This window comes from Sinocyclocheilus anshuiensis, unplaced genomic scaffold (assembly GCF_001515605.1).
Source record: "Sinocyclocheilus anshuiensis isolate Anshui unplaced genomic scaffold, SAMN03320099.WGS_v1.1 scaffold437, whole genome shotgun sequence".
Taxonomy (NCBI): domain Eukaryota; kingdom Metazoa; phylum Chordata; class Actinopteri; order Cypriniformes; family Cyprinidae; genus Sinocyclocheilus; species Sinocyclocheilus anshuiensis.
In genome coordinates, this window is record NW_015539902.1 from 1,710,622 (window position 1) to 1,729,391 (window position 18,770).

Here is an 18,770-nt window from a genome sequence, read left to right on the forward strand (position 1 = left end):
TTCAACTGTTGCCTTTTTGGTGTCGTGACGCACCTTTTGAAACATTTCTTGCTTTTTCATACTTGCTAGAGACAAATCTGAATCTGATCCATTTGAACTGCTACAATCTTTGGACAAATTAGTCTTTTCTTTCTCAGTTTCTTGACTGTAGATTTCAAGTTTAGTTTGAGCTGCTTTCAGATCTCTTTGCGCTTGAATTCGCTCTAATCCCTTTATCTCAACATCAAGAGCTCTTTTATGTTGTTCTTCTAGCTGTTTTATTTTTTCTCTTTGCTTTGATTCTTCTAGTAGAACATTATATGCAGCTTGCTTGGCTGCTACTTCTGCTGCAGCATCTACACGTTTGGCTTCTAAACTTGATATGACAGAGCGGTGGCTGGAGTTACTAGTTTTCTGACTAAATTGTGATACCGTTGAACCAAAGATTGAGCGGGCATACTGATGGTCTAATAAGGTACGAAGTCGCCTTTTCTCCCTTTTACCATCAAAGTCTCCATCTACACCCGTTATCCGTTATTCTACAATTTTAATGATGTCAGCTGTAACTGCTTCACACGCGTCCATTTTTCTCCTGATTTCAGATTTCAATGATACATGCTGCCTAAATTCATCATAAGCACACAAGACCTTATGTTTAGCTGTCTCCAAAGTCTCGCCCAAAATAGCTAATTGAGTTTCTAATGCATCTGATTTAAGATGCTCACGTGCGCTACGGGCTTCTATTTTCCATTGATTATATAGAGACACAATCCTTTTCTCCTTCTTTTGTGACTCTTCTTGCTGATAGGCTAACATTTTTTCAGTAGGAACGTGCTTACGTTTTGAATAGCGTACACTCTCACTTTGAGTTTCTGCATCATGGCTATTAATTTGCCTAATTTGCCTATTTGCACTTGCATCTGATTTCGACATTTTCTCTTATATTTGCAAATCTCCAAAATTAAAAAAATTAAAAACATTTAACATTCAAGTTAATTAACGTACATTCAGCAAATTCACTTTAACCACATGTGCTAAAACATTAACTCTTAAATGTGAAACTAATATTAAAATACACTTTAATCCATTAACAGGCGAACTACACACACAGCAATGTCCATTAACCTTTAAATCAGGCACAACAAGTGAGAACAGATTTGTCACTTTAGAATTAATTAATTTTTGTCTTTGGTACTCACTGCCATCCACCAAACACTTTGGAACAGTTATCTTCTCTCGACCAGTTCATTAAATCGGTCCATTCGCTGAAACTTCGCTTTAATCTTGATCCGTTAAGTGAACAATCACACTGCCCCCAACGAGCGCGCCAACATTAAAGTTCCTTCACCATCCATGGCGTTCATTGAGCAGCACAAGGGATCGACGATGGTAAGCTCTTACTGTAGCTTCCTGGCTTAAAAAATGTTGGACTCTTCAACTGATGATTCATAATGAGCTTTATTAAAGATCCGTCACCGTAGATTTGTGGTAATCACCGTTAAATGCCATAAGACATCACGAATCACCGTAAGAGCTATTTCAACACAAGTTTCTGATTTTCTTGGTAATCATTTAAAATTTGGAGACCTTTGACATGTGGCATGGCACCCTGGCATGCATTTAAAAAGTCAGAGAAAGCCTGAAGACCAATGGCATCCTTTGAGTAAATCTTGGGCCAGCTTGCCAGCTTTTCTCTAAACGCCTTTTGTATCATGAACGGTTGACCATAACGACTGTTCAGTTTGCACCATGCATCTTGATAGGCTTCTTCATCTGTTCTGAAGAAAGTTCCTTCTAAAGCTTTTCTAGCAGGACCACTCACATATTTCTTGAGATAAAACATCTTATCAGCAGAAGAGATGGTTTTCTTGTCAATAAGTGCCACAAAGGATTGTTTAAACTCAATAAAATGAATGGGGTCACCAGTAAAAACAGGAGGTTCTGGCACCGGCAGCTTGCTCATAGACATGCCATCTTGAAATGCTTGAATAAGAAGAGGTATATCAGCCGCTGATGCTTCAACTGTTGCCTTTTTGGTGTCGTGACGCACATTTTGAAACATTTCTTGCTTTTTCATACTTGCTAGAGACAAATCTGAATCTGATCCATTTGAACTGCTACAATCTTTGGACAAATTAGTCTTTTCTTTCTCAGTTTCTTGATTGTAGATTTCAAGTTTAGTTTGAGCTGCTTTCAGATCTCTTTGCGCTTGAATTTGCTCTAATTCCTTTATCTCAACATCAAGAGCTCTTTTATGTTGTTCTTCTAGCCGTTTTATTTTTTCTCTTTGCTTTGATTCTTCTAGTAAAACATTATATGCAGCTTGCTTGGCTGCTACTTCTGCTGCAGCATCTACACGTTTGGCTTCTAAACTTGATATGACAGAGCGGTGGCTGGAGTTACTAGTTTTCTGACTAAATTGTGATACCGTTGAACCAAAGATTGAGCGGGCATACTGATGGTCTAATAAGGTACGAAGTCGCCTTTTCTCCCTTTTACCATCAAAGTCTCCATCTACACCCGTTATTCTTTCATTAACAATTTTAATGATGTCAGCTGTAACTGCTTCACACGCGTCCATTTTTCTCCTGATTTCAATAGTAGGTGATACATGCTGCCTAAATTCATCATAAGCACACAAGACCTTATGTTTAGCTGTCTCCAAAGTCTCGCCCAAAATAGCTAATTGAGTTTCTAATGCATCTGATTTAAGATGCTCACGTGCGCTACAGGCTTCTATTTTCCATTGATTATATAGAGACACAATCTTTTTCTCTTTCTTTTGTGACTCTTCTTGCTGATAGGCTAACATTTTTTCAATAGGAACGTGCTTACGTTTTGAATAGCGTACACTCTCACTTTGAGTTTCTGCATCATGGCTATTAATTTGCCTATCTGCCTCCTTTGCACTTGCATCTGATTTTGACATTTTCTCTTATATTTGCAAATCACCAAAATTAGAAACACTTCACATTTAACATTCAAGTTAATTAACGTACATTCAGCAAATTCACTTTAACCACATGTGCTAAAACATTAACTCTTAAATGTGAAACTAATATTAAAATACACTTTAATCCATTAACAGGCGAACTACACACACAGCAATGTCCATTAACCTTTAAATCAGGCACAACAAGTGAGAACAGATTTGTCACTTTAGAATTAATTAACATTTTTTGTCTTTGGTACTCACTGCCATCCACCAAACACTTTGGAACAGTTATCTTCTCTCGACCAGTTCATTAAATCGGTCCATTCGCTGAAACTTCGCTTTAATCTTGATCCGTTAAGTGAACAATCACACTGCCCCCAACGAGCGCGCCAACATTAAAGTTCCTTCACCATCCATGGCGTTCATTGAGCAGCACAAGGGATCGACGATGGTAAGCTCTTACTGTAGCTTCCTGGCTTAAAAAATGTTGGACTCTTCAACTGATGATTCATAATGAGCTTTATTAAAGATCCGTCACCGTAGATTTGTGGTAATCACCGTTAAATGCCATAAGACATCACAAATCACCGTAAGAGCTTTGTATAAAGAAAACAAACACAAAACATAATATAAATAAACCTTGAAACAAACATACATCAAATACAAATACAACAACGATTTAACACACCTAACATCATACAAACAAATAACCATTACTACATTAAGAGAAATCCAAAACAATACAGATAACAAAGTCAATATTTTACCTTATTCTCCATTTAAACCAGGAGCTAAATCCTTGAAGTTCTCTTTAACCGTAAACCTTTGAATGAATCGACCATGTGCGTCTTAGTAGAATGCTTTAAGCACACCGCAATATCCGCTTACATGGATGAATGTCAAAATAAAAGACTTTGTTACCACAAGACGTATAAACTAATAAAAACCCAGAAATCCAACAATTAAACATGATACACATTCAGAATGGACAACGTAATAAATCATTTAAAGAATATCAAATAAAAAAATAAAAAAATAGTATAAAAGGAAATAACAACCAAATCCTTAACAACTATTAACAATATTGTTTCTCCTGCTACATCTCTTGTCCCTGTGCTTTCTAAAGATGATTGCAATCATTTTTGTCTCATTTTGTGGACAAGGTTATGGCTGTCAGGGCAAGCTTTGCACCATCAGCAAACCCTCTTATAGTTACTCGACAAAGACTGTCAATTTTGGACTCTTTTTGCCCCATTTCCCTAAATGACATCCTTAAGTTAGTGGGTATGATGAAACCTTCTCAAAGCTCTGTGAATATTTCGCCTTAATCGATTAATCGATTACATTTATTGGCCCGTGCTTGGTTTCAATTATCTCTTAGGCTGGGCCAGGTCCCTAGGTGTTTTAAACATGCCATTGTTCAGCCTCTCTTGAAAAAAGAGTAATATTTATGCAACATCATTTAACAACTATAGGCCTATTTCTAAACTGCCATCTCTAAAATCTTAGAAAAGGTTGTGGCAATGCAGTTAAATACTGTTTTGGAGGCTCATAATATATGTGATAAATTTCAGTCTGGCTTTCATAAAAACCATTCAACTGAGACTGCCCTCCTTAGGGTCTCAAATGACATTTTGATGGCTGCTGATGCAGGTGAATGTTCTGTGCTGGTTTTGCTAGATCGCAGCGCAGCGTTTGATACTGTTGATCACTGCACTTTGATTAATAGATTGTATTCTCTAGTAGGCATTTCTGGATCAGCTCTGGACTGGTTATCCTCCTATCTTTCTGACAGGAGTTTTTCTGTGTCCATAGGAACTTACAGGTCAGACTCTGTTCCTTTGTCCTGTGGTGTGCCACAAGCTTCTGTGCTTGGCCCTCTGCTTATCAATCTGTATATGCTTCCTCTTGGCAAGATTATTAGTAGTTTCAAAATAATATCTTATCACTGTTATGCCGATGACATCCAATTATATATTTCTTTTAGTTCTGATAGACTAAACAAACTGTCCCTTTTGCAGAATTGTCTAGTCTCCATTAACAAATGGATGGCAGATCATTTTCTGCAACTAAATACTGATAAAACTGTGATGATTTTTGCCCCTGACAACATTACTCCTAAGATTATTGGCAGGTTATTGGGGGTCTATCATCTTCTGATTGCAGTGACATTTGGGTGTCATTTTTGACAGATCTATATATTTTAACAGTTGCGTAAAGTCTGTAGTTTGCTCATGTTTTTTCCATCTTAAAAACATTGCAAAGATTAGATCTATGGTTTCAAAAAAGAGATGGAGATGCTTGTTCATGCCTTTATCTCTTCACGGTTGGACTACTGCAATGTTCTGTACACTTGTTTGAACAAATCCTCTATGGTTCTATTGCAAGTTGTACAGAATTCAGCTGCAAGGCTTTTGACTAGAACCAGCAGGAGGTCACACATTACCCAGTGCTTAAGGCCCTGCATTGGCTTCCCATTGGTTTTAGGGTGCATTTAAAAATTTTAGTCATTACTTAGAGAGCCCTGCATGGTCATGCACCTTCTTATATCCAGGATCTATCCCCTGGCCGGCCTTTGAGGTCTTCTGGCGTAGATCTTTTAACTATTCCCAGAACACGCCCTAAGACAAAAGGTGACCATGCTTTTTGTGTTGTGGCTCCAAGGCTCTTGAACTCTCTCCCCTTAACATTGAGAACTATGGGTTTTGTAGAGTAATTTAAAAAACACCTAACACATCTTTTTGGAAAAGCTTTTAAGGGAGTTAACTAGTTAACTGAGGTTCGGGAGCGAGGCCACGTCTCTACCAATCACCTCACTTCCCGAATCCTTCATATATCGGGCCGCCTCATACCGCGCTGTTTGTCTTTTTCTCTCGAACGACAGACGGACTTGCCTGGTCCAGACGGCGTTCTGTTCGATTCAGTGCCACTGCTGCTGTGTTCACATTGCACGATGGATCGGCGACAGGAGGTTACACACTGCATGACTTTACAATAGGAAGAATCGCCGACAACTCTGTCTGGTCTGTAAACTATGTTCCATATGACTCCTTCCCGAACTTCCCGCTGCCTTGTATCTTGCTCTCTCATTGGCTGTAGGTCATCGCCGATGTATTTTTCAGTCAGAACTCATTTCAGACTCATTTTACACAGCAGGATTTTGAATCACCCACAGGTCCAGATATTTAGCATGACAAATATTTCGCCGATTCTCTATGATTGCGTCTTTGATATTTCACACTGCGTGATATGTCACTCGCATGAACGATTTGCCTCCGATTTTGGACAGTTGTTGGCAATTTCACAAAACCTGTCAGCGAGTGAAAATCGGGGCTAAAATTGTGCAGTGTGTGGCATAAGCGTAAATGAAAACTTCAGAAGTGTAAAACTCCAATGCATTTGTAAGTCCAGATCGGCGAAAGAAAGAGTAAAAAACAGTGAGCAAAGCATGCAGTGTATTTAAATAGAAAGTCAAAAATTTGCCTGTGATTTATTTATTTTTTTTCAGTTTCGAAGACATTTTATTTATTTCTCAGTTTAGATTTTATTTGTTTCTTGAGAAGTTACGTTCAAAATTAATGTCACAAATCTGATTCATATTTTAGCTGTATTTTAAATTATGCCTTTCATTTTGTGTTTTAGGATTACAGGAAATGTCTGTAAACTTATCTGACAATGTCCTGGCAGAAAATTAGCATTACCTTTTCCATTTTTCGACATATTTCTACTTAAGTGATCAACAATTATAGGTACAAGCTAATAATAATGTGTATCATATAAACAATTATTATTGAACAATGCAACTTAATTCACATGTGATATGTGTATTGCTAGGCATCTTTCTCCAGCTCTCTTCAAGCTGATATGCTGCTTGGCTGGCTAGCTAATCAGTGGTTTCCTCTTTTTGTGTGATTTAGAAAAAAAAATGAAGTGGGTGGACTTTTACCATTATACACACTGCTAACACAATCATGTTCAAATAGCATATAAAAGTGAATTTTGCATAATAGGTACCCTTTAAAAAATTATATTGCAATTTCAATAAAGTTTCTAGCTCATGGACCCAAAAATGAATTGTAAACTTAGAAACCAGCACATTTTTTGCTCACTCCAGCCCCACCATTAGCCTCACAGGCACTAGTCCTGCATGTAAATCATTGCTATTGCTGAACATATGCTAATATAAAACAGAGAACAGGACCATGCCAGGGCATTTTCCAGGATTTCCAGGATCTGGGACGAAGGCCAAAACATCAGTGGCTTGTTGAAGGTCTGACAGATTAACATTTGATATCAGCAAAAATTATTTTTCAAGTATTTTTGAGATTACCCAGATCACCTCAGATGTGGTTCTGTATTAATGAAGTAAATGAACATCTGGGTATGATGCCAGTGCTTGTTTGTGCCTCTATTTTCTCCCTCCTTTCTCTCACCATATGGTCCATTCCTGGAAGTAAATAGGTAGAGGTTAACATTACTTGCTTTCTGTCTCACACATATAAACAATAATTATTATTAGTATTGCTCAATGTTGTAATGCTTTATGGTCTTGTTTGACTTGAAAATATCTAAGAGATGACTGTATTTCAATAATTAAGAGCCTGGCGAAAGGAAAATTATTTCTTTGTGATAACAGGTAAACAATATAAAAGTCTCAGTCCACCTACTGTCGTAACATTGTAAATGGTTCAGGCTTATAAAAATGAGGTATTAATTGACATAAAATGTATTAGGTAAAAACATTGGGACATTACAGTGAAAAGCATGATAAGTGTACAGTGTTATGATGAGTTGTACAAACACAAAGTTTTTGGTTTGACTCTGTTTTGGAATGGCTATTTAGCAGCTAGCTTTGTTTTAAAATTTTACAAAGCAACTTTTTAGATTTTAAAGCTGAATATCTGGCCATTTATGGTGTCAGATGTCCAAAAGAGCATCCACACCACGACTGATTAATAGTATCCATTAATGTATCCATTTGTTCCAACTGTCTTTTTGAGCAGGTTTCTTCAGAACAACATAATTCAGATGGTCTCAAGCCGTGCCTTCAGTGGACTATACACTCTAGAAAAACTGTAAGTTCTTCTTTTTTCTTATCTTTCACTTCAGATCATCTTTTTTAAAAGATTATAAATATTGACTCAGTTTTGGTGTTACTGATCAGTGCAATTTTATTAACCTTTATTAGAATCTGCTCCTTCATGAAAAGAGAGTGTGTGGTCATGAGATTTTATATATATATATATATATATATATATATATTTGAGGCATTTATGGTACTTTTTATTATTTATTTGCCTCAAAGTTATTCATATTTTTTAGTGCTGGACAACGATTAATCACAATTAATCACATCCAAAATAAAAGTTTTTGTGTACATAATATATGTGCGTGTACTGTGTATATTTATTATGTATATAAATACACACACATGCATGTATATATTTAAGAAAAATATGTTATGTTTATATATTAAATATATTTATTTATATATAACAAATTATATGAATATAAATATATACATGGAAATACATGGAAATATTTTCAAATTTTTTAATGTATAATATTTTTATATAAAATGAAAACATTATATGTAAAATTCACTTTTGTTTATTTTTACTTATAGAGATAATTCATGGTAAATTTGCCATGCGTAAGTGGAATATTTCTGCCAACTGGTGGAAAACACACTATTAAAAATTAAAATTAAAATGTCATGATAATTCCACTATATCCAATAGATGGCAGAAGAGGATCACTCATTGTCACGTTTACCATTTCCACTCTGCAATATAGTTCTTTTCACATGTTTTGCTTTTGGATTTATACTTAGAATCATAAAATCACTATTATAACATTTACAAATCATCTTTTTGTCAAAGTTCAGCGTTGTTTTGTACTGAAAAATGGAGTAGCAAAAAGTAAAAAAAAAACTCATCGGATTTACGTGAATAACACAAATGGCCTATTTTGAATTCACAATGGGACTTTTCAGCGAAAGCTGACTAGTTTTTCATCCTTGTTAACCGTCTTCTCAGTTTCTCTCAAATGTAAATCAAACGCTTATTCATTCACAAACATATCATAACCTTTTATTTTAATTTTTTGAGCAATAGAGATACTCAGGAATGAACTGATATTATCATTATTCACTTTGCCCCTTTAGGCAACAACGTTAAATGTTGAATGACTTAATGACTTACAATGAAAAAAATAAATAAATAGGTTAAGCTTACCAGTCCCTGTTCACTTGGACATCGCTGTCCTCATTTTAATGCATTGTTTTTCTTTTCCTTTTCTTTTCTATTCTGCACCCCGAAACGTTCATTTTGGTCATGTGTCTGGACAGTGACAGTAATGTGTTTGAAGGCTGAGCGGTTGATATGTACTCAGTTTATAATAAATGCATTTTTGAACTCATTAAAAATCATTATTTTTAACAACTGATTATTTATAACATTTTAGATGATTTCCACAAAAAGATTTTGGCAAAATGGTGCACTGCATATACTGCATACCCCATTTTTGTGCCATTGTTTGAATATTGAACAATGTACCACACTTGCACGAGATTGTGGCATGATAAATGATATTTATTTCTTCTGTTATTGCTTTAGGTGTGGAGCACAATGGCATCTTTGGGCTGTAGATCTCTTTCTGTTTGTGGGGCCAAATGGGGACTGGCTAATTTTTTAAAGGGGTCATATGATGCGATTTCAAATTTTCCTTTCTCTTTGGAGTGCTACAAGCTCTTGGTGCATAAAGAAGATCTGTAAAATTGCAAAGACTAAAGTCTCAAATCCAAAGAGATATTCTTTATAAAAGTTAAGAGTCAACCACGCCTACCTAAAATGGCTCGTTCTAACACGCCCCCACATGTCTAAGTCACGATGTGGGAAGATTTGCATAACGCCGCCCAAATGTTCACGCAAAGAAAGAAGGCGTAATTTTATTCTTGCTGTAGTATTGTTGTTAGTAACCGCCATGTCGTGAAGACGCTGTGTGTTTCGTTGTGAAAGCGAAACTACTTTGTTTGGCCGTCCAAAAGAGGACACGACTAAAAATCAGTGGTTAAGTTGTATTTGTATTTGTCATTTCTCCGCTCACAAATGCAGACATGGTTTTATGTTTACGCGGCCGGATCGGCTTTCACTGTGGACGAAGTGGAGTCCAGCCCGGGGTCGTCACATGTGGTTGCCGCAAGCCCGTCCGCCCACTGCGCTGTTCTCAAGCCCACCGGCCTCTGCTCACTTTAGCCCGCCGTGTGTGACGCTGTGTTTCGTTGTGAAACGCTCCGGCCGGGACAAGGCATCACAATATGGCAAGGGGCGTAACATTTCCGTCACACGCTTGAGGTATTCGGCCAATCACAACGTACTGGATAGCTGGCCAATCAGAGCACACCTCGCTTTTCAGACCGATGAGCTTTGTAAAAATCGCGCGTTTCAGAAAGGTGGGGCATAGAGGAGAAACAATAATGTACAGTATGTGGAAAATAATGTGTTTTTTGAACCTTAAACCGCATAAACACATTTCATTACACCAAATACACAAAATAATGTTCTTTTTAGCAACATCATATGACCCCTTTAAGGCGGTTTGAATGAGCTCCTTGCGACTAGAATATAGTAATTGTCTTTCCTTTTCAGCAGCTTTTTGTTTTTTTTCAGAGATTGTTTTGGTTCCAGAAGTGATGAAGGACAAGCCTAATCCCGAGATGATGAAGATATATGATGTTGTATATCATTAGGGAAAGTCCACTCTGGATGATAAATGACATCTTTCACAGTTTTGTAGGAATTACAGTCTTTTACCTTGGCTTTTCTGTTCCAATCTGTTTTTAGTTCATTTAAAAACATCTCAGAAGCAGCACAGTGTGAGACAGAAATGCGTTTTACAGTGCTCATATTCATTTGGATTCCTAATAGGGCAATTTATTCTTTTTATGTCTGTAAATCCATCCTTTGGACAATTTAATACTTAACCTTTTTAATACTAAATCTATTTCTATCAATTTCAAGTCTGTGTCCCTAATTAAACATTGTCTTTTGTGCAGGTTTCTCAGCCAAAACCACATAACCTATTTAGGACCAGGTGTATTCAGAGATCTACACAAATTAGACTGGCTGTGAGTATGTATCGCATCACATTTAATGAGCTAGAAAATGGAAAATTGATTTTCTTAGTCTTTTGCATCAAATATCAGTCACAAAATAAATGCAGGTAGAATGTTGAGACCATGATCAACTGGAAACCATCAGTTAACAACTATCTGAATTTTTATGTACTTTAAAGAAATTTCTGCTTAAAGTCTCATCAAGTTCATGCATTTTGAAGCATTTATTTCATTCTATATAAAAAAGTAATAACTAAAACAATACAGTAACAGGCATATTTAGTGTATGTGTCATTTTGTTTCGTTTTTCACTTTGTCATTTTTTAAATTTCATATGTGTATTTTTATGTTTCAAATGTTTATTTTTATTTGATTCAGTATTTCTATTAATATTTTGTAATATTTTATTACAAAATTTATTACAATAATTTTTATTACAATATTTTATTACAAATTTTATTATTATTATAATTTTTTTCTCATATAGTTGTTTTGGAGAAGCACTGTCTCCCTTGGTAAATATGATGCTAAAAACTATAATGCTTAATTAAATTAATCAGAATCATAAGCATAATCACACAGAAAAGATGTGGTCTGTGGAATAGCACTGACTAGTACAGTTTGGCTCTGTTAAGTGCTGAAAATAGAATGTGGTTTTGCAGAAAGTAGGTGAGAATTACTTGGATGACTTGTTGGTTGACAAACACAGACAACGGTTGAACAGATGCATGCAGTACTAGAACAAGTGACATCAAGATATTTCTTTCTATCATGCAAAAAACGGAACAAAAAAAAAACAGAGTTGAAATCTGACATTCTAACAGTGTATTTCTTTGCTTAACATTTTGTAAAAGACTTTTCAGTATTATTGTGTTTTTTTCCCCTCAGAGTATTGGATCACAATCCACTTAAAAGTGTCACCTGTGATACTTTCATCAGTATGAGGTCGCTGACATTTCTGTAAGTATCTTGCTGTTTAAAAAAATGTTATGGTCATTCTCCTTGTGGAATTTCATTTAATCAGCTTGTCCTTACTGTTATCTCTTTGAGGAAAATGTCAAATTTAATGAAGCTTGTCCCTATTTCTGATCCTACTGTCTGACATTTTTTATGAAGTTATAGTTTGGCATTACTGTCTTTTTTATTTTTCCTACTTTGTGTTTGCTTGTTTACTGTGCACTAAATCAATGCAATGGCACAATGCCCACAATGATTTGAAATGATTAGCAGTACTTTTGTGTTCGCTTGTCGGTTACAAGTCAACAGAAAGGCACCTTGTTGTTCAAGTAACAGCTAAAGCATTCTATGGCTCACTAACCCTGAAACAGCCAATTTTGTTTCTGCAACAAGACGCAACAAACTATCTCTGAGACAACTTTTTGATCTTTTCACCGTAACACAGAACTGTCTGTACCCACAAGATGGCAAAAACATTTTACATTTTATATTTCAACATGTGGGTTGCCTGAAGGCCATTGTGCAGCCATTTTTACAAGTAGTAGGAAATTCATTATCATAGTTCCTCATCAGAATGTCTTTAATATCGCTGAAAATGTCCTCTGGCTTCCAGTTCCACTGCTTTGCCAGAAATGACTAGAGTACAAAAATGAAATGTATTCCCATCACAACTCTTTTTGTTCATCTACCCCCCTCTCCTCACTGTTTTTATTTATAATTTTTCTTTTCCTCTTTTCCACCTCCCTTTATGATCACTTTCTTATGATTAATGTTCTATTCTGATTAATGTCTTCTTTTATGTGTTCTATAGACTCTGTCAAAACCTGTTTTCTGTGGGGCTATAGACATTTTGCTAAAAACAACAGCAAAAATACAGTGACTTTATTGTATTTTTACGGGGGGTTTTTGTCTTTCATCATGAGAATCCTTTACCTTTTACACACTTTTTAATGAATATAGCATAGATACTATACATAGAATATACATGGATTTGATTAATTTTATTCCTTCCCTTTATTTTTTTAAGTTTTTAGTAACATAATATAATAATACATTGACATAATATTCTCCAGGTTGTGCATCAGCCCTCTCACAATCATATATTTTTTCTTCTTTCTTTTCTTTTTACTCCATAAATCAAAAATATTCCTCATTTTATCTTTTTTTTTTTTCGCACAGTATTTCAAAGCAAACACCTGTGGCATGCAGACTGCACAGACTTTGTGGCCATGTTTGCACCATTACATGATTTGCACAATTCCTTTAGTGAACCGGGATCTAAACAAACTCAGAGACAGTGTACAGATGTTCATCTTTAGTCAACCCCCCCATAATTATCATTTTTTGTTTGTCCATCACAGCTCTATGAATAAATATATGGCATTATTTCACATTATATTATATGTCACTTTCAGCTTGTCAAGAATAATTGAATGACTAAATCATGTTTCATGAAGGTTTCATTTATGTTCCTCCACCTTAATAAAAACCAGAGTTTTCTCAGGGATGGCTAACTAGTAATAGAGATATTAAGCATCACTGCAAAGAACAGTCCCCTCTGAGATTACCTTTCATGAATGAATATATATATATATATATATATATATATATCTATCTATATCTGAAGTCATCCCAAAAGAGATTATATGCTTGCCTGGAATGTTTTCTCCAGTTCATTTCGCTTTGTGATTATGGTATAGCTAAAATGACGGTAGTATGTCTCTTGAATGGTTTCCAGCAGCCTGGCTCTGTTTGCAATTTAGCCACTATATGCACAAGCTTAGCTTGCGGGGTCTGTATTTACAGAAAATTATTCTTTGAGACCAATGATGCATTCATATTGGTGTAACACTCCGCACTCTGTACTAGACTGCTAAATAGACAGAAATGTAGAACAGAATAAGGTAGCACACATTAAAATAAATATGTGAGCTAAACAAAACCTTTTTTTTTGTGATTTGTTGTGAAACATATACTACTTTGTAAATTAGTTGTGCAGATGTCCACTGAATAACAAGCACTCCATTAGTCTTGCATTTATGAGTACAGAAAAATTTGTTGTCTAAATTTGCATAATAAGATGAATTATGTATTGCTTGTGTTTAAGTTTAATGTCTTATTTCCTGGTGTTTCGGACTAAATTGATGATGTCCTTTCATTTTTAAATGTTTTAAATTAGTTGATAATTAAGAACTCAATTTACAAGAACTAATTTCAAACACAATTTCCAGATAATTATGCTTGTAAAACAGAGAACACCTAATAGCACACAGTTAGTCTGGCAGAAAGCCTTGATTGCTTTTTCTCTGAAACTGATTCAGTCATGTGAGGAAGTGTTGCAGGGGGTTGTTACATTTCTGCAATAAAGACCGTCTCACTGTAACAGTTTGCACATCAAGACTGTGTTGCCATTTTACATTTTAGGTAGTTGATTTTAATTTTTGATTCATTTCAGGTCAATGGTAAACACGTCCCTGATGTGGCTGCCCGATTCAAGTCTCTGTCAACATATGCCCTTGCTCAGCTGGCTGTGAGTATCTCCTATTATTGACCCTTTTTTCACCTCATACATACACAAAGTATAGAATAAAATCATCCATACCCTTTTCTAATATGAACAACAGTGTACAAACAGAAGATCATCAGTATGAGTATGTGTTTCTGAGAGTGGTTTACGCTGTGCCAGTTAGTTGTCATCAGTTGTGTATGGGCCCTTTCTAAATATATGATGACATGACAAAAGAAAAAAAAGATTTCTTTTTCCATTTAATTCATAATGGTGTATTTTGAGGTTTATGTTATTTGAGGTACACACTAAAATATAAAGAATTTTGTTGAATTATGAGTAAAAAAGATCTAACATCACAGTTGAATTGGTTCAAATGGCTTTTAGATACCCATTCACTGTCGTGGACCGCATCAGAGGGTGAATTTATTTCTGGCACACATGCAACATGTTAAAGGCTCATTAGAGGAAATAAAAAGAGCTCTTGCTGGGTTTGCCTAAGGCATCACAGTAAGCCTACCTGTGATTAAATCAATATAATTCACTGAATGTTCTTGACACAACAAGCTAAACTTCCAGTGTTTGTGCATGATACTTCAATAGTGTTAAAGTTTTTAGTGTTAAATAGTGTTAAAGTCCATTTATTTCTGTACATGTGCATCTTGATTAGGGAGAGTAAAAATAAGGCCTTTATTTGGAAAGATTTGGTACTCTGAGAAGGTTTTTTTTTAATGCTGTCTCTATATCTTTGTATGCATGTATTTATTCCTGCATGCCCATTAGTTTATTAGTCATCAGGCTCTTTGGTTTATTTGAATAGGTCATTCTAAAGTCTCTAACACTTAGTGTGTGTGGTCTCTGAACTCCAGACAAATGATACCTCATCATAATCCTCTCTAGTGTTTTGAATTTAGAAAATCTCACTCAGTATAAATCATATCAGCACATCAGCGAAATTCCACAGCTGTCCAAGTAAAACCACTTAATATAGCTTAGGCTGCTGTCAGTGGTTACTTTGCTTAGATGAACCATGCAGAGAAGACCACTCTCAAAAGCTTTAAAGATGTGTTTGCTCAAATTTTATAGTCAACAATTACCTTAAAGCCTGATTTTTCTTGGACAGGACACCCACGGACTGCCCCCCCCAGGCCAAATTACTGACCGTCAGATGCATACTGCACACAAAACTGAAAAGCATTTTCTGTGTCTGGCAAGCTTTAATCTGATTGGCAGATTTTAAGCAGCTTCCTGGAGTAAGGGCACACATGGTTTATATCAGTCTACTTGGAAACAAAGTCATGTTTACGAGGTACCGGGTGATACAACGAGTGCTTTTGGGGATGAAATGATATCTAGATCTGCCAGTTTTTCAGGTTAGTGAGAACAAAACAAACTGTTTTCTTTTTTAACATGTCAGTCAAACACTTGTTTATAGCGCACAATAGGCCAGATTAAGCTGCTTGTGCTATTTAGCACAAGCAGGTCTGACTACATTGACTGTCACAAATCTTGAGTTAACAATAAAAACTCCTCTCAAAGTGCCTGTATCTTTGCCAAATGTGTCATTTGTGAATTTTCGGGCGTCTCTCCCTTCATAATGAGCACTTAGGACTCATTTTCACCTTTTCTGTGGACAGTTCACTCTGGTAATTATAGTCAGTGCAGAAAGAGACTGACAATGGACATCATTAGGTTCGCTGTGATTTCTGACGTTACCTATGCAAGCAGCTGAATCATGCTGCAATACTCTTGCCACTGAATGACAATTTGCCATCTGCTAGCCCAGCCTGACAGCTCTGAGATAAAAGCTATCAGCGGTACTAGCAAAGTCAGGCACCTCCTCTCGACAAGGTGCTCGCTGAATGAATGAACAATTTTGGCGTGGGCCTTCATGAGGCAAGCTTTATTCATGTCAAGCACCTGTGGCTCTTGATCAAATTGTTTTGTTGTTGTTGCAGGCAGAGCAGTGGGATGAGTTTTCCCAGTCGTCAGTGTACACGTCATCTTCCTCTCATGTCCTGAAGTCAGGATTTATACGTATTTTTAATTTACAGCTGTTTTTTCTTATCTTTCCTCGCAGGGACTTCGCTGAGAACCACGTTGAGTTGCTGAATTATTCCACTCTGAAGACCTGCACCGAGCTCACAGTGCTGTAAGTGTTTTCATTTGCATTTACCCTCAGCCACAATCCACTGTAACGTCTTATTAGTTGGTTTCATTGTTTTACATGATGGCTATACATATATTGATGCCAGCATCACAATTTAAAATTGCAACATGGCAGCGAGTTTGATTTAATAGTCAATTGAATTTAATGTGGTACAGATGTCTGTTTTAGTTTACAATGTCGGTTTTGGATCTCAGACATGTTTTTTTAATCCTCTGTATATCTCTAAAAGGAAATGCTTTTTCTTGGTTAGTCATCAGCATGTGAGTGTCTGCAAACTTTAGGGAGCCCTTTTACATTACTGTAAGGTTACAGTTAACAACAGAGTTGTTTAATTTTAATTACTATTTATTTTTAAATACAATAATCAACTCTCAAAAAATTGAATACAAACATGTAAATTGCACATAATGGAATTTTTAAATTAACTTGTAAATTACAAAAAAATTTATATTTGTTGTTAAAATATATTCATTTACACAGTGGCTGTCATAACTTGTTTCGTAACAGATTTATTTAAACACATTAAATAATTAAGACATCACTAACAGGTAAAGTAAAATATAATGAGTATATTAGATGATTACATGAGGCATGAGATGTTCATTCATGTTTTTTTCGCGTTAAAACTAGTATTAACAAGATCACGTTAACTCGCGCTAGAGGTCTGCGCGGGACTGTTTTTTTAGTCCCGCTCCCGCAAGGTTCTATTCCGCACCCACCCGCTCCTGCTATATATTCACTCTTTGTTCACCCGCTGTCCGCTTAGAATAATTTTCTTCCTGACCCGACCGTTCCCGCTAAATTTAGATCTCGTTTCCAAAATCTCACATTTAAATTTCCTCTACTGAAACAAAGAGAGATAGGCTGACAAATAAAAGTGTAGTCTGCACAAAATTGTATGTTATTTTATTCGTCTTGTCAAGAGTCTTGAATTTATTGACTTCGACTTGAATTTATATGAATTATCTTAAGACACAAAATTCGTTTAATATTTTATGCAACACAGTAGGAAAAAAGGTGTCAGACAAAATAAAAATGTTGTACAAAAATTGTATTTCTTATTTTTATTTGTCTTGTTAGGATACAATTTGTTTAACATTGACAACACAATAGGGAAAAAGTGTCGCAGAGAGAAAAAAAATAAAAATGTAGGTTGTACAAAAATAGCCTATTAGCTATTTTTATTGGTCTTGTGTCAGAAATACTAAATTCATTTGACATTTTTCTGTTAACACAGTAGGAAAAGTGACGCAGAGAAAAATAAATAAATATGACATCTTTCATTTAAAATTATAGGCTAAGCAAAATATAAACAAAACTGAGTTGATGGTCCTTCAAGGACAGCGCATCCACACTTTGCTCCATCCTTATTCTGCTCTGTCACTCATTGACAACCTGCCTGTTCTGTCTGAGGGCTGTATATTTACCACTGGTACAGCCTGCTCTGAGCATCGTTATGCACATGCTGTGCACAGACCACGCAAATAAAATGCGTGACGTTTAAAGCATGTGTGCAGCGCGTGCATCCTGAGCGCAAGCTGTACCGGTGGTCAAAAGCGCAGATATGCTGTTCTAAAATGGACATAATTTGAAAGATGATACTTTGAGATGATACTCACATAATTATACAGATATCAAACACTTATAAGTGCACGCTTTGGCAGAATTCAAACAATCGGCAGCAGCTATTCGGTAAAAAATAAGGATAAAAATGGACACATTTTTATTAGGGACTTGGCTGCAACTTTCTGTTTGTCCTGCCACTCACGTGAAGATGAATTGATGGATGTTCAGGCAAGAGGAATCACCCATACCGAGCAGCAATCATCTTCAGTTGCAGAAATGTGGCGAAACATCGCTGGAGAGAACCTCAGATTATTACATTTGAAAGTGTTCATATCAGAAATTCAGAATATATTTGCAAACGCACATTTTCTGCAGTGTCACACATTAAGTTACTATTCCATATGCGTCTTACAGACTGGTTTGCACTGATAATAATAAAATATAGAAAAATGCAATACTGTGTGTATGTGTGTATATATATATATACAGTGGGTACGGAAAGTATTCAGACCCCCTTAAATTTTTCACTCTTTGTTATATT

General features: G+C 35.8%; 1 protein-coding gene across 1 annotated transcript in view; it reads left to right on the forward strand.

Moving 5' to 3' along the window:
* LOC107686190 (relaxin receptor 2-like) overlaps nt 1-18,770 on the forward strand; it is a 53,283-nt gene that overhangs the window by 23,131 nt on the left and 11,382 nt on the right. Inside the window, exons 6-10 of the mRNA XM_016483101.1 lie at nt 7,918-7,989; nt 10,971-11,042; nt 11,919-11,990; nt 14,443-14,517; nt 16,574-16,645. Coding sequence (XP_016338587.1) covers nt 7,918-7,989; nt 10,971-11,042; nt 11,919-11,990; nt 14,443-14,517; nt 16,574-16,645 — 363 coding nt within the window. The remainder of the gene's footprint in view (nt 1-7,917; nt 7,990-10,970; nt 11,043-11,918; nt 11,991-14,442; nt 14,518-16,573; nt 16,646-18,770) is intronic.